The sequence below is a fragment of the Trypanosoma cruzi genome, genomic scaffold, assembly GCF_000209065.1.
Source record: "Trypanosoma cruzi strain CL Brener 1047053517085 genomic scaffold, whole genome shotgun sequence".
In the NCBI taxonomy this organism is placed as follows: domain Eukaryota; phylum Euglenozoa; class Kinetoplastea; order Trypanosomatida; family Trypanosomatidae; genus Trypanosoma; species Trypanosoma cruzi.
In genome coordinates, this window is record NW_001849553.1 from 71,008 (window position 1) to 83,965 (window position 12,958).

The window sequence follows — 12,958 nt, forward strand, 5'->3', positions numbered from 1 at the left end:
AAACAAAAGTAAAGAGTGAAAGAGTGAAATGTGGCCTCTTTTGCCTCATTCACAGAGGAACAACACAAAAATGTTTGCAGTGAGGGAAGGGTGGTGAAGTTGTTGCTGTGGGGCGGAAAACTGCCCACGTGCGATCTCCATTTTGAGGCAGGTGGTACCGACCATTGAGCGACAAGGACGCAGCAATAAGAAAAGCAGCGGTGGGAAAGAGCGAACAAGCCGAACGAGAAGGGGTGAAAAGAATAGAGAGGGGGGGGGGGGGGAAAGGAGGAGGGTTTGTGTGTGCAAGACTTTCCCAGTTAACTTCCTTGCTTCTTAATTGTTGTGATGGTGATGGTGGTGGGGGAGAAGGAGGTTACGGGATACGTCCGTCTTTGGTGTGAGGCGCTCGTGTTTTTATTTTATATTTATGGCTGCACATTCGTTATATGTATATTTTTTTTATATTTATTTATTTCTTCACTGGATTAAGAGAAGGTTATTGTTTTGGTCCCTTTTAATTTTTTACTGTGGTGAATGTGGAGGCGTACATGTCTTTTTCTTTTATCGCCGGGATTCAGGAGACAGTCACAGAATGTTGTACGGCATACATGTCTGTTTCGCGCGCAGTACGGAATTAGTGTAAGGTTGAGTGAGGGGACACCGTTAAGACTCCTCAACACCTCCACATCGGTGCCTGTTTGGCAGTGCCTCGTTGAGAGCATTCAAGAATTGGCCGAGAAGGCAGATGACGTGGAGTCATGGTGGCGATTTTGTCGGCTATGGCGAATGCACTTCCCGCAGGCAGCAGCGGATGCTCTTCCTTCGCTGTTGGAGAACGAGCTTCTCGTGCATGACGAGCAGAATGAGACTGGTAAGCAGGAGAAGGAAAGCAACATCATGGAGCGTGTCCCGCGTGACTTACAATGTCTTCCAGTTTTTCTGCAAGCATTGTGTACGGCGGTGCAGTTAGGGGAGACACGATTACAGCTGTCTTTTCCAACCGCGAAAGACGACGCAAGTACAGAGGGGAGCGCAATGCTTGTTTCTGTCCTTGCGGAGCTTCGTGTTGTAGTTTTTTATCTGGCTCAAGAGCGTTTGACACACACCCTTTACGCGGTGCATGATCGCCTGACGGAGACCACCCATGCAAAGAATGAAAACAGTAGAAAAGATATTGTGCTGAACGCTGTGTCCTCTTCCTCTCGTGATGGTGAACGCGTGGGCCAGATGGGTGTACGGCTTACACCGGAAGAGCTGCAGCAGGCTTTACTACTGGCCGATGCAAGTGCTGCGGTGTTGTCAATTGGTCCGCCGGTAACGCTCTTGCCATCTCTGTACCGTCTGCTTCTCCCCGCACTGGGCGCATGCGAACAATTGGAGAACCATCGGCTTGGAGCACTTGCCATCGCCGTTGCTCGCAGCGCGGATTTCGATGACCCCAATGGCGACAAAGATAATTTTTCGTCGACCACCGCTACGGCGGTTGATTGCCCCAGCAGCGGAGATTTGAGACCAATCATGACGTGCTACACAGTCTTATCGCATCTGCATGCTGTCGCCCGCGCGTTGGAGGTGCGGATGCGGGAGTCCATGCAACGATTTGAGTCAAAAGGGATGAAACCTGCTGGTACATCCATTCGTCAGGCACAGCTGCGACTTCTTTCCCTGAAGGAGCGTAAGGACTTGGAGAAGCAGCGCGAGTTGGAGTCTGGGAGTGTTGGTAGCGATGCTACTGGTACGAAGCTGTTAGAGACCGTGGGAATAGTGTGCAGTGCTCTCGCCGCGCGGCGTTACACCGATGATCGTTTCTGGAAAGCTGTGACCGACTACACGGTTGCTTTTCTGCAAGCGTCGGTCAACTCCTTTCCCACTTCAACGTCTTATCCTCATCTCTTAGAGGATGTGCGTGATATTTTGTTTGCACTGGACCATGTTCATCACAAGGCCTACTTTGACTGTTTGATGTCACTGTTGGTGAAGTTGCATCTCCTGCAGGAACCGATTCCGCCCCCGTCGGCGGTACGAAACGCCATGAAGGCAGTGAAGGGGCAGACCGCCGCCACGCTCGGTCGGTAATGTAGTCGCTGAGAATTATTTTTATTTTATTATTGCAGAGTGGAAAGCTGTGTTGCTTAACTTTTTTTTTTCTTTTTGTTTTTCTTCTCTGTGTACCTGCAGATGTGCGCTCACACTCTCATCTTCGCTGAGTAAAAACGAAAACAACTAATTTGCTCATGAAAAGTTATATAACTTTGTACCATCTGCTGTTTTTGGTGGAATTGATACGTGACGTGACATTTTTTTGTCCGGTTGGATTTTATTTCATTTTATTTTATTTTGGGATGGGGGAGGGGAGATTGTGAAGGCGCATGGAGGTTGCATGGCTTCTGCAGCTTGAGTCAGAGGCGTGGGCATCTGACACCAAACGGCAGCTTTATGGCACTCCACTGATTCCGGGTTTCCCGTGGTACACCGTGCGTACAGACCCCTCACAATGTGTGCGCCGTCACGTGGTGCCGTATTATTACACTTTTCGTGTCTTTGTGAAGGGGCGTTGGGTCGGGAAGAATCTTTTGGACATTTATAGTGAGGAGCACGCACATCACTCCCGCCAGTACTATGAGGCATGCATGCGACAGGGTCGTCTTCGACGGCAACCACGGAAACACCACAACGTGCGAAGAAATTGCATGAAACGATTGTACGGAGTTGATCAACCTGATGAGAGGGAAGTCAATGAAGACATTTCAGGACCGGTGATCTTGGAGTCGGGTGATGTTGTTCTTCACACGGTGCATCGACATGAGATCCCCCTTTGTATGGGCACTACAGGAATTGATCCGATAGTTCTTGCGGCAGTACGCATAACGATGTATGGACTTCTTGTTATACACAAGCCGGCTGGAGTTCCCACCCACGCAGGCGGGCGATATTTTATGAACTCGTGTACAACAATGCTGGAGTACGTTTTGGCACCGAAACGTCTGCGTGCATGGCTTCTGCAGAGGGACCCCATGTTACAGTCGATTGTGTCTACACGGTATTTGACGGAGGCGGAGTGTCAGGAGCTCTTGGCCTATTACATGGTGAAAGACGAGGGCAGTATGGCGGAATATGTCTCCATCGAGCGTCTGCCACGCCCCTGTTATCGTCTAGACAAGGTAACTTCTGGTGTTTTGCTTCTTGGTGTTTCTCAGGCAGCCACACGGCGCGTTGGAGAGGCGCTAACGCGAAAAACGAAACAGATGGAGGAGGTATTCTTGTGGAAGTTGCGCCTGATTGCTTCGGACGATAAAAAAACTACACGCGTGGGAGGTGTGCAGTCCATTGAGGAGAGAACTCTGAGGGAATTTGACGTTGGTGTGAGAAAGCGCTACTTGGCCCGTGTTCACGGTTACTTCCCCAATGATGCGTCACATGCACTCCACTCATGCAGGGTGAGGAAAGAGAATGGTGGGGATGACGATCACCGTACGACAGAGAAAGTTTTTTTTATTACCATCCCCACCAACCCCACTATTAGACGATGTGATGCGGTTAATGAAGAGGCTTTGGGTGTAGTTGGCCCGCCCGTGTTACTTGCCTCACGGCTGATGCAATTCAAATTTCGTGACGGGGACACCACAGAGGAGCCACCAGCGCGGGATCAAGAGGGAAAACAACAGCGTGAACCTTTTTATCAGGATGCGGCGACGTTCTGTCAGCCACTGCGCTACTTTACTTCTGGTAGTGGGCAAGCAAGTGAGGGTGAGTCCTTGGTGCATTGTGTCCCCTTTTCTGGCCGTATGCATCAAATTCGTATGCATCTTAGCGATTGGGGACACCCGATCATTGGGGACTTAAAATGTAACGTGATGGAACAGCAGAAAAGCGGTTTTCACGAACCGGCGCTTTCAAAATGCAAGAATTCTGGTGCACAGAGTGCCAAGGAAAATGAAGAAGAAATGGAAATCAGAATATACTTCCATGTGGAGGAGTTACCAAAAGTTTGCCGTGAGATGTTTTATACACATGATGCCCTTTGTTGGGAGTGCTCAGGTCGCCTTCCTGTGGCGTGTTTCAAATGTCCAAATGGCTCTGCGATTGCCCTGCATGCATGGCGGTATGAAATGGATCATTCTTTACTGCTTACCAGGGACCCAGGTAGCATCGCTAATGGAACGGATCAAGGAGTGGAAGACACAGACGATAAGAAAGCGGATTTGGAAAAACGCGAACAGGAGCCTGTGGTGGATGATGAGAGTGAGGAGGCATTAAATGTGTGCTGCAGTTTAGAGGATTTAAAACGGTATCCGGACGAATTTGTACGGAGACAAGGGAAGTCTGTTGTTTTTTTAGCCCCTCCACCCTCATGGTCGTATGAGTAAACTTTCCGTTACGGCCACAGCTGCAGCTGCATACTTGTCGACTCCTCCCTCATTCATGAGTGCACCAACTATTTTCTCTTGGGTCCCCCATTCCTCAGACATACGTGTAAGACGTCTTTGTTTTTGTTATTATTATTATTTTAATGACTGTTGGTGTCACTATTGAAGGATTTTTCTGTTGCTTCGCTGTTTTTTGTGGTTATTTTTGTTGGTGTTGTCGTGTGCGTTGTTCCTTTTTTATTATTTTTTTTCCTTTGTGGCAAAGTCATGTTTCTTTTTGATGCCATGCGGCATGCGGAGTGCTCCATTTGCCTCCAGGCGCTCATTCCCGGCACGGGCTCGTCGGCATCGCCATCAAATGCCATCTCACCGGAAAAGAAGTTGCCGAGTCCCCCACGTGTATCACCGGCGCCACAACTCGGGGAGGTGTCTTCAGGGGAGGAGGAATTTCGTATTACGTTTGCGCCCGGCGTATCACGGCAAGACGACACAGACGATTTCATGACTTTTATCAACGCACTCGACATGTACCACCGTGCCGCGAAGAAAAATGGCAGCCGTCATCGCACCAGTCGTGAGGTAGGCTGCGGAGTTACACCATGCGGGGCCGATCATGGAATTGTTGTGTTGCCGTGTGGACACCTGCTTCACTTCTTATGTGCCATTCAACTGCATGAGTACAGCAACCATCCCACGTGCCCTATTTGCCGTGAGGCAATAAAAAGCCCGGAGGACTGTGTACTGTTTCTCCCCCTCTCACGTCCAACAGTTTTTCAACGTGGAATGGCGGTGGATGGCGAGGTTAACGCGTGTGACATTAGTAGGACCGATGAAGATGGAGGTGACAACGTGCAATTTACAGGTGAGGGTTCTGTGGCGCCGGCCGATGTTTACAGGCGTCATATTCAACATGAACTAGACGAGTTGAAGCGGCGACGTCGAAATTTACGGAGTCGTGAGCATTTCCTTACGAACAGCAGGGATCAATTAGAAGAGCAGTGCATTTCGCTGGAACAGTCGGCGAGTGACGCCCGGCTTCGGTATGACGTATTGACGCGGCAGGGAACGGTGGGATTGGACCGTCTTAAGGAACTTCGCGATGTGGCACTCAAGACACATACATCGATGGACCAACTGACATTAGAGCTTGCCAGACTACTGCGGCAACAACGCGATCTTGATCAGCAGCTGGAAAAATACAGTCAGAGGCTGAAACGAGGGAGATTGAGCGGCCAAGGAATTCATTCAGGTAGCGAAGGCGGAGGTATTACGCGAGATGATGATAATGATGATGATTTACCATTTTCTCTGCAAAAAAGACGACTAAAAGCCCCTATGGCGGGGGTACCGTTCTCATATTATGTCTCACGTGACAAGAAGTGAGAAGATGTGGGGAAAAAAAGGGTGTGCGTCCTGCAAATAATATATATATATATAAAGAGATGAATATAGGCTGTCAATACACCGAGACGAGGAAAATGACCTTTCTCATAAGTTATGGACGCCTTTCGTATTGTTGCAATCTTTATATCCCAACATTTCCTTTTGATACACGTTCTTGCGTATGCATTGCATAAAGATGGCCTCTCTCTCTCTGGGGGGGGGGGAGGATAATTTTATTTTTTCCATCTATTTATTTGTTCATGTATACATATATATATTGAGGGGGCTTTTCCTTGCCACCATCCGCTATAGGCCGTTGTAGTAGAAGAAATATGAAATTGTTGGCAAACAACCCACCACATCTCACATCTTCTCTCTGTGCATTTTATGGCCCGTTTTTCCACGATTTCTGCGGCGGTGAAATTGTTTTGAACGCCATATTCTCTTCGACTATGCGAATTGCTCACACAAAATTAGAAAAAAATTGCTCACTCCGTACCAACCCGTCTCAGTCTCAAAGGACGTGTGCACGATATTTTTTGCTTGCTGTCGTGTTTCCTCAAATAAATCCGATGGTCCACATTGTGGCAAGACGTGCTCTCAGACTCCATGGTGTTGGACCGTTTCCCAGCACGACACGGCTGGTCCGGGCGCTGGTTGATGCCGTCAGACCCGCGCCAACAATTACGACCCCGTGATGGACGCAGCGCTGACTGCTGGATTACCCCGACAATACGGGGCAATTGACCCTGATACGCGCGGTGCCAACTTCCGCATGTATTTTTCGCCGCCGTCTCCGGGTCAGGCACGTTACCCCCTGCAAAAATGCCACTGGCATTGCGGGGCGCACAAATATGCGTTGGCAGCACGGCAGCGAGCACATCATGGTGCCGTACGGGCCGAGATCCGGAACACTGCGGAATGATTGACTTTTGGCTTCCCGAAGAATCCCACCCGCGTCCTTCGGTGATGGACGTTGGCTACCACGGTGAGGTAGCCAACCATGAAATTGCCAGGATGTACTCTTTCTGTAGCTGTCAACATGAACAAGACTGTTAGGGCTTTGGAGAATTTCATGGATGAGTTTTTGATTATTTTTGATTAGTCACAACCTTTTTTTTTTTTCTTTGGTTTGGTAACATACATGCCTGTGTTTATTGATTGCCGCTTCTTTTACGATTGCGAGAATACATTAATTTTGAATACACGTCGTTCTGATGCCGATCCATTTTAAATATGTGTCTTTTTTTTTTTTTTTTGATGTGTCTGTCTGTCTGTCTGTCTGTCTGTCTTTGTGTGTGTGTGTCAGTATTTATTACAATTTTAAATCCTTCTCGCAAAGCTTTCCCTTTAATAATGAGCCATTGCCATCATGGTCGACGCATATGAGCGTGCGAGTGTGTCTTGCATTCACAATTAGGTGGAATTGATAAATGTGATTCCCCACTTTTCTTTACCGTCAACCTATTTTTTTTTTTTTTCAGTTTCTTTTTTACACAAGAAAGGGGGGAGGGAAGCAACAACAACAACAAACAAAAAAGAGCGGAAAGGAGTGGGAAAAGAATTGGATGGCTCGGCCAAAGGACGATAAACTCCTGCGTGAAGAGGAGGAGGAGGAGGAGGAGGAGGAAGAAGAGGAGGAAGAAGAAGAGGAGGAAGAGGAGGAGCTGGAAGAATGGACCGAGCTAAACGACATTGATGAGCTTCAAGATGGTCCCAGCACATTTTACGTGGGCGGGTTCAGTACCATAAAAAGACTTCAGGATGCCCTCAACGTTGTGAAGTACCGCGATGATATTGTCCTTGTATACCCCGGTCTGTATGCAGAGAAGGAGGTCTGTATGGACGAATCAAGGTTAGACGGCTTAAGTGTGATGAGTGTGCCTTTGGCGATGGGTCCAAAGGGGGGATATCGGAAAAAAATACGAATTCCCAAAGATGAACGTCGTCTCGGTCCCTGGTATGCACCATTTGGGAGTGACGCACCCAAGACGGACGCGGTTACCCCCACCACGACAGATGCCACACAATTCCCTGTATTTGAGGGGAAATTGATACTGCGTAGCACAGCTCCTTTTACTCCGCAGGGTGAGCGCAAGACGGTGTACCCCATCAAACAATATGACCCACGCGAGGACGACGAGGAAGACGAAGAACAGGAGAAGGAAGCCGAGGAGGAAGAGGAAGAAAACGAAACTCAAAAGGAGACTGTGAAGCGCTCTCGCCTGGAATTGCAGGGATTTTCTTTTCTTGAGGGAGCAGTGTTTGAGCCGCTTAGTCGAGCCACCGTGCGTCACTGTGTGTTTGGTCGATCCGAGGTGGAGGAAAAAGCAAACAAAACGCAAGACAGTGATGTTCCATTGCCGTCCCCCTTGTTGGAGACCACCGTGACTGCACATCCCCTGACAGAAGTACAGGTTGAATTTTGTGTGATTTACGGAAATCAAAAACATGGAATATACGCCTTTCCACGGTGTGCACTCCGCTTTCACAGCTCCATGATTATCGGCCCTCAATTTGGTATTGTCCATGAAACGCAAGATTTTTGGTCTCGCGCCGCGCGTCACGCACAAAAGAATACTTCTTCACAATCTGTCTCTCGTTCAAGACGTCCGTTGCAGCAGGCAAAGATACCTGAAAAGACACTTTGCGCTGTGGGCGTGTACCTGGATGACGCCGATGTATCTATTCAAGATGTTTTTGTGGCGCAAAGCCACGTGGGAATTTTGCTTGTCAATGGCTGCCATGGCACTTCCGTGATTGCTTCACGCGTAGAGAGCATTAGCTCCGTCGGAATTTTGTTTTCGGGTGAGGACGGTGCGGCAAAGGTTAAGTGCTCCGCTGTTCGATGGTGTGGTCGGGAGTGTCTTCTCGTGAAGGGTCCTGTGCCGCCATTACCGCCTGATCCCTCTCTCCTAATGGACATTATCCACGATGCTTCCCAGGATGCTGAGGCAAAGGAGGAAGAAGAACAAGAAGAGGAGGAAGAGGAGGAGGAGGAAGACACTGAAGCAAGAGCTCTTTCTCGGGTGCCGATACCCACTCAGCATCCCATATTGCGTGGAAATGCCTTTGATGGCAGCGTCCGTCTGGAAGGGGACGTCAGCTCTGCTGCCATGTGTGACAATGTCATTTATGTCGCAAAGGAAGGAGTCTCCCCTGATGTTCCAACATTCACAGGGCCTGCCGCGGAAAAGCGTTTTGCGCTGAAGGGATTTCACGTTCACGTCCGTGGCACCACGCCGCGGAAGAACGACAGTGATTAGAGGTCCTTCCCAATGGTATCTGCATCGACAGCTCACTGTTGGCAAAAGGGCGTCATGTAGCTTAGCCGTGCCTTTTTTTTTTTTTCTTCTTTGATGGACCGTGGAAGATGTACAGAAGCAAAACATTAATAACGGAGAGAAGGACGATGATGATGATGATGATGGGGGCGGCAGGAACAAAGAAAGCAAGAAGGATACACAAGAAAACACAGCCACAAAAAAGGAGCCCCAGGCACGAAAAGAAAAAAAAAAAATACAGCCTGGTGTTTCTTGTGCATGTACACTCTCCATCTACCCACACACTCACTTATCGTTTCCTCTTTAACTTGTCTTGCCTTTACTTTTTTGACCGAATTTATTGTGAGAAGAGTAGACGACCACGCCGTATGCCTCTTTCAGTGGTTATCTTTTGTTGTTGTTGCTCTCTCCCGCCGCTATTTCTTCTTTCAGTGGCAAGACGCGGAGAAAGGAGGCGTCACTGGAAAGGGAAAACACACACACGTACGCAAGGAATATAAACTTCTTAATAGACAAATATATATATATATATATATATATATATTATTGCATTAAAATCCGAGAGGCGGCAGTTTCGACTGTGTGGTGCGTGATGTTTGCGAAGGATCCTTCGTTGCTCCTGCTGGGGACCGAAACGGGCTTCACGGCGCCTTCACGAGTTTCTCGTCGGAGCTCCGGCTCCGTGAATGCCAATTTGGAAGTCGGGGAGGACGAAATGTGTGCTGAAAGCACCAAACCTTTTATCTTCTCGACTGAAGCAGCAGCTGCTGTTGTGAAACACCGGCCGAATCCTGCAGACGCTGTGGGTAAGGCGCTGCTGAAACCCGGTGGGAAAAGCCGCGGGTCGAAGAACCTCTTGTTGCGTAAAACCACAATCCAGCACGCGATAGGAACGACACATTCCGCGTTTGCGGCACAAAATTTGCTAATGAAAGGCAGGCCGGTACCACACCCGCCAAGAAAATCGCTCATGACAAATAAAGACAGACCAGCCATGGGGTCGCACGGCAGCGCACCACACAACGCACGCCCTTTACGTGGCCCGCAAGCAGTGAAGAAACCCGTTGCGCCAGGTGTACCCACACCAAAAAAACAACAACAGCAACGCAGCGTTTCGCATGGGACGATGAACATGACGACCACAACGTCTTCTATTGCTGGTGGGGAATCGCTGTTTGCCTCGAGATCCCGAGAGGTGTCATTTAAGGCGGGAGATGTTGCCCACGGAAGACGGAGGAGGAGCTTTATTGAGAGCATCACACTGCGTGAAGACGATTCTTGGCAACCTACTACTTCCGTGACGAAGACGAAGCGGAAAAAAATGTCTGGAAATGTGGCACCGGCGCTAACGCCGCTTCCACGTCAAATAGTACGGCAACTGTATGCGGAGGATATGGCTCCTCTTCCCGCAAGAGGAGCTGATTCATCGTCAAAACTTTTCTCGCCACAGCTTTCATTGACGGCTTTAAATTCTACTTGGGACCGTACGGGAGAGGGGAATGCCTACAGGGATGCTCAATACTCATGCTCCTTGTCTCAGTCTCGAACAGGTGGTGACTTGGGTGCTTTGCCCAAGACCGTGAGAATCAAAGGTTTTTCGTTTCTTTCCTTACACGCATGGAATGCACCACCCTCTAATGTTGTACTTCCAAATGGCACGATGCCCTTAGAAAGAAAGTCGCAAGAAAAAGATGGAGCAAAGTGCGAGTATTGGCACGTTACCCATCCGTTTGTTGAGGATGAAAATCGAAAGGGAGAATGGATGCGTCCTCTGCAGGAGGTAGGAAGGTCTGAAAGAAAGTTCATCTCTGACACGGATAATACCGAAAAGAAGAAATTGCACGTGTCAAATGATGATGATTATCATAATCTTTTTCATTCTTTACAAAAAATTCACGAACTTCATCATCATCGTCATCATCATATGGATGCCCTTCAGGAATCCACGGCGCAGCCGGAGTTAAGTGATATTGGAGGATTTACCAACTCGTTGGCGGCTTGTTCAGCTCTTCTTAAAGAGCCGCAGCAGCTACTTGATAGTGAGTTCTTGGTGTCTCACAAAGCTCCTTCATCGCCACTTCAACGGAAATCCACTCTGCAGGCATCGTTGTCCCTCCTGGATAATTCATGGGTCTCCCTAATGCAAGCAACCGAGAAAAATCCTCAGTTTGTGGAGTTGTCGCATCCTGGTAAAGTGTTATTTGCATCATTGCTGTACCTGCGAGCGCTTGGTGGGTTTCCTACACTGCTTCGCATCAACCCACTCAGGAAAAACAGCTTTGTCGTAGGGAAGGAACACTGCGTGGAGCTTTTCTTCTGTTTACCTTCAGGCCGCCAACGTGACACAAATGCAGCCTCACCTCCATCACAAACGAAATTGTCGCGTTCCACAAGGATCAATAATTTCATCTTGGAGGGTCGGCACGCACACGAGAAGGACGGTCAAGGCAAACACGTGGGCTGGGAAGAACGTAGTGTCATTGTACGCTCTATTCTTGCAGAAAAATCCATTGTGGACCGCTTTGGGAAGGTGGAGGTGGTGCATGTTTTGCCGCCCATACAAAATGAAAATGCATTTATGAAGCGTGAAGCGGACGACAGCCACAGAAGTCAGTTGATTGAATCCAAAAGTAAAATGGTTAGCCGCCTTTTACATGACCCGACTCCAGAGCCCCATGCTGACGCTCAATCACGGGTGCCCCACGGCTTATCGTTTCCGGGTGGTTTTCCCTACGGCAGGAAGACACACCACATGGACTGCGGTGATCTTGCAGTCGCGTTCCTGATGAGTGGGAAACTGTCACAGATTAGTGGTGTTCCACCGGAGCCAATGGACCTTGAGGCATTGCGTTATAAAATGTATGCACTCAGACAACACGAATTAGAGGACGCCACGAGGAAGGAGGAATTCAACACAGCCGCAACACAGCGGACTGGCGTTGGTTTTGAATTTCCAATACGAGAGGCTCGAACACCATCCCAGGCTGCCACAATGAGAACAGAAGCAACAACGCCTGCAGGCTTATTCCTGGAAAATGCAGCGAATGTGGCGTCAATGCATCAACGATTTCCCGCGTACACTCCAGTTACGATTGCGGAATCTACCATTTTGGCAATGGCGGATGGAACCGCCGGCGTGTGTAAAGGTGGCCAAAAGGCCGGTGAGTACCAGGGTACAAAATTTTCTCAGTTACGTTTGCCTCGGTTTTACATTGACCTTGTGGATGCTGTGCAACACGCACTAGAGGTGCAGGATATGCTGAAAAACGAAAATGCCGCCCGCGCACGTTTCTTACAGATGACGTAATATACCGACAAAAGCGTAGCTGCCTGAAACGACACCTACATTTGCGTAGAGTGACATATATATATATATATATTCATGCATGTATTCATATTTATATTAGAGAGAAGGATGGAGGGAAGGGTAATTGCATTACGTGTGTAGTCTCCGAGCGGCTAGAAGAGAACTAGAGGGCGTTTGATTAAAATGACTGGATCTGGCGTTGTTTTTTTTTTTGGACTTGCAATCATCCCCATTATTATTATTATACCGGTTTTTATTTATTTATTTATTTATTTTCTTCTGTTTTCTGTAAGTACGGGAGGAATCAGAGAGAATTCACACTCGCAGGCATTTTATTACAGGCAAAATACTCACAGTTTGAGACGCATGTCGAGTGGTCTGTCGGCACGACGTCTTATTTTGCAGCAGCTTACTGCAGTGGCACAATATAGTCCTTTTAGGCCAGTGTTGGCGGCCATGTTAGCGAACCACACTGCTGCTTCCACAATGACAGCCTCTTTGAATGATCACGGTGGGAGCAAAAGTAAGAGCTCATGGCTTCGTATTTCTCTGATTTCTCCTGAAAGTAGTCGCGGAACATTTACATTGATGACGGAGGAGGAAATGGGAATACTGCGACCAAAACAAAAGGAAGA

The 12,958-nt window shown here is 48.5% G+C and overlaps 6 protein-coding genes across 6 annotated transcripts, besides 13 other annotated features; all 6 read left to right on the plus strand.

Moving 5' to 3' along the window:
• Positions 1–15: part of a sequence feature (A-rich) that runs on past the window's edge.
• Positions 1–12,958: part of a sequence feature (heterozygous, non-Esmeraldo-like haplotype) that runs on past the window's edge.
• Positions 432–457: a sequence feature (AT_rich).
• Tc00.1047053508879.180 (hypothetical protein, conserved) lies at positions 517–2,058 on the plus strand (the record flags this gene model as incomplete). The annotated part of the gene is made up of 1 exon (XM_813960.1): positions 517–2,058. One exon carries the CDS (start codon positions 517–519, stop codon positions 2,056–2,058), a length of 1,542 nt encoding a protein of 513 aa, XP_819053.1.
• Positions 2,072–2,092: a sequence feature (AT_rich).
• Positions 2,297–2,321: a microsatellite.
• Tc00.1047053508879.190 (hypothetical protein, conserved) lies at positions 2,352–4,349 on the plus strand (the record flags this gene model as incomplete). The annotated part of the gene is made up of 1 exon (XM_813961.1): positions 2,352–4,349. The coding sequence occupies one exon, from the start codon at positions 2,352–2,354 to the stop codon at positions 4,347–4,349; it is 1,998 nt and encodes a 665-aa protein (XP_819054.1).
• Tc00.1047053508879.200 (hypothetical protein, conserved) lies at positions 4,617–5,732 on the plus strand (the record flags this gene model as incomplete). The annotated part of the gene is made up of 1 exon (XM_813962.1): positions 4,617–5,732. One exon carries the CDS (start codon positions 4,617–4,619, stop codon positions 5,730–5,732), a length of 1,116 nt encoding a protein of 371 aa, XP_819055.1.
• Positions 5,767–5,788: a sequence feature (AT_rich).
• Positions 6,996–7,039: a microsatellite.
• Tc00.1047053508879.210 (hypothetical protein, conserved) lies at positions 7,301–8,998 on the plus strand (the record flags this gene model as incomplete). Its single annotated transcript, XM_813963.1, has 1 exon — positions 7,301–8,998. The coding sequence occupies one exon, from the start codon at positions 7,301–7,303 to the stop codon at positions 8,996–8,998; it is 1,698 nt and encodes a 565-aa protein (XP_819056.1).
• Positions 7,334–7,399: a microsatellite.
• Positions 7,865–7,926: a sequence feature (GA-rich).
• Positions 8,691–8,736: a sequence feature (GA-rich).
• Positions 9,533–9,560: a microsatellite.
• Tc00.1047053508879.220 (hypothetical protein, conserved) lies at positions 9,609–12,323 on the plus strand (the record flags this gene model as incomplete). Its single annotated transcript, XM_813964.1, has 1 exon — positions 9,609–12,323. One exon carries the CDS (start codon positions 9,609–9,611, stop codon positions 12,321–12,323), a length of 2,715 nt encoding a protein of 904 aa, XP_819057.1.
• Positions 12,377–12,420: a microsatellite.
• On the plus strand, positions 12,507–12,958 carry Tc00.1047053508879.229 (chaperone DnaJ protein, putative; the record flags this gene model as incomplete). Its single annotated transcript, XM_813966.1, has 1 exon — positions 12,507–12,958. A coding segment is annotated over one exon (452 nt), but the record flags the coding sequence as incomplete, so codon positions are not given.
• Positions 12,576–12,598: a microsatellite.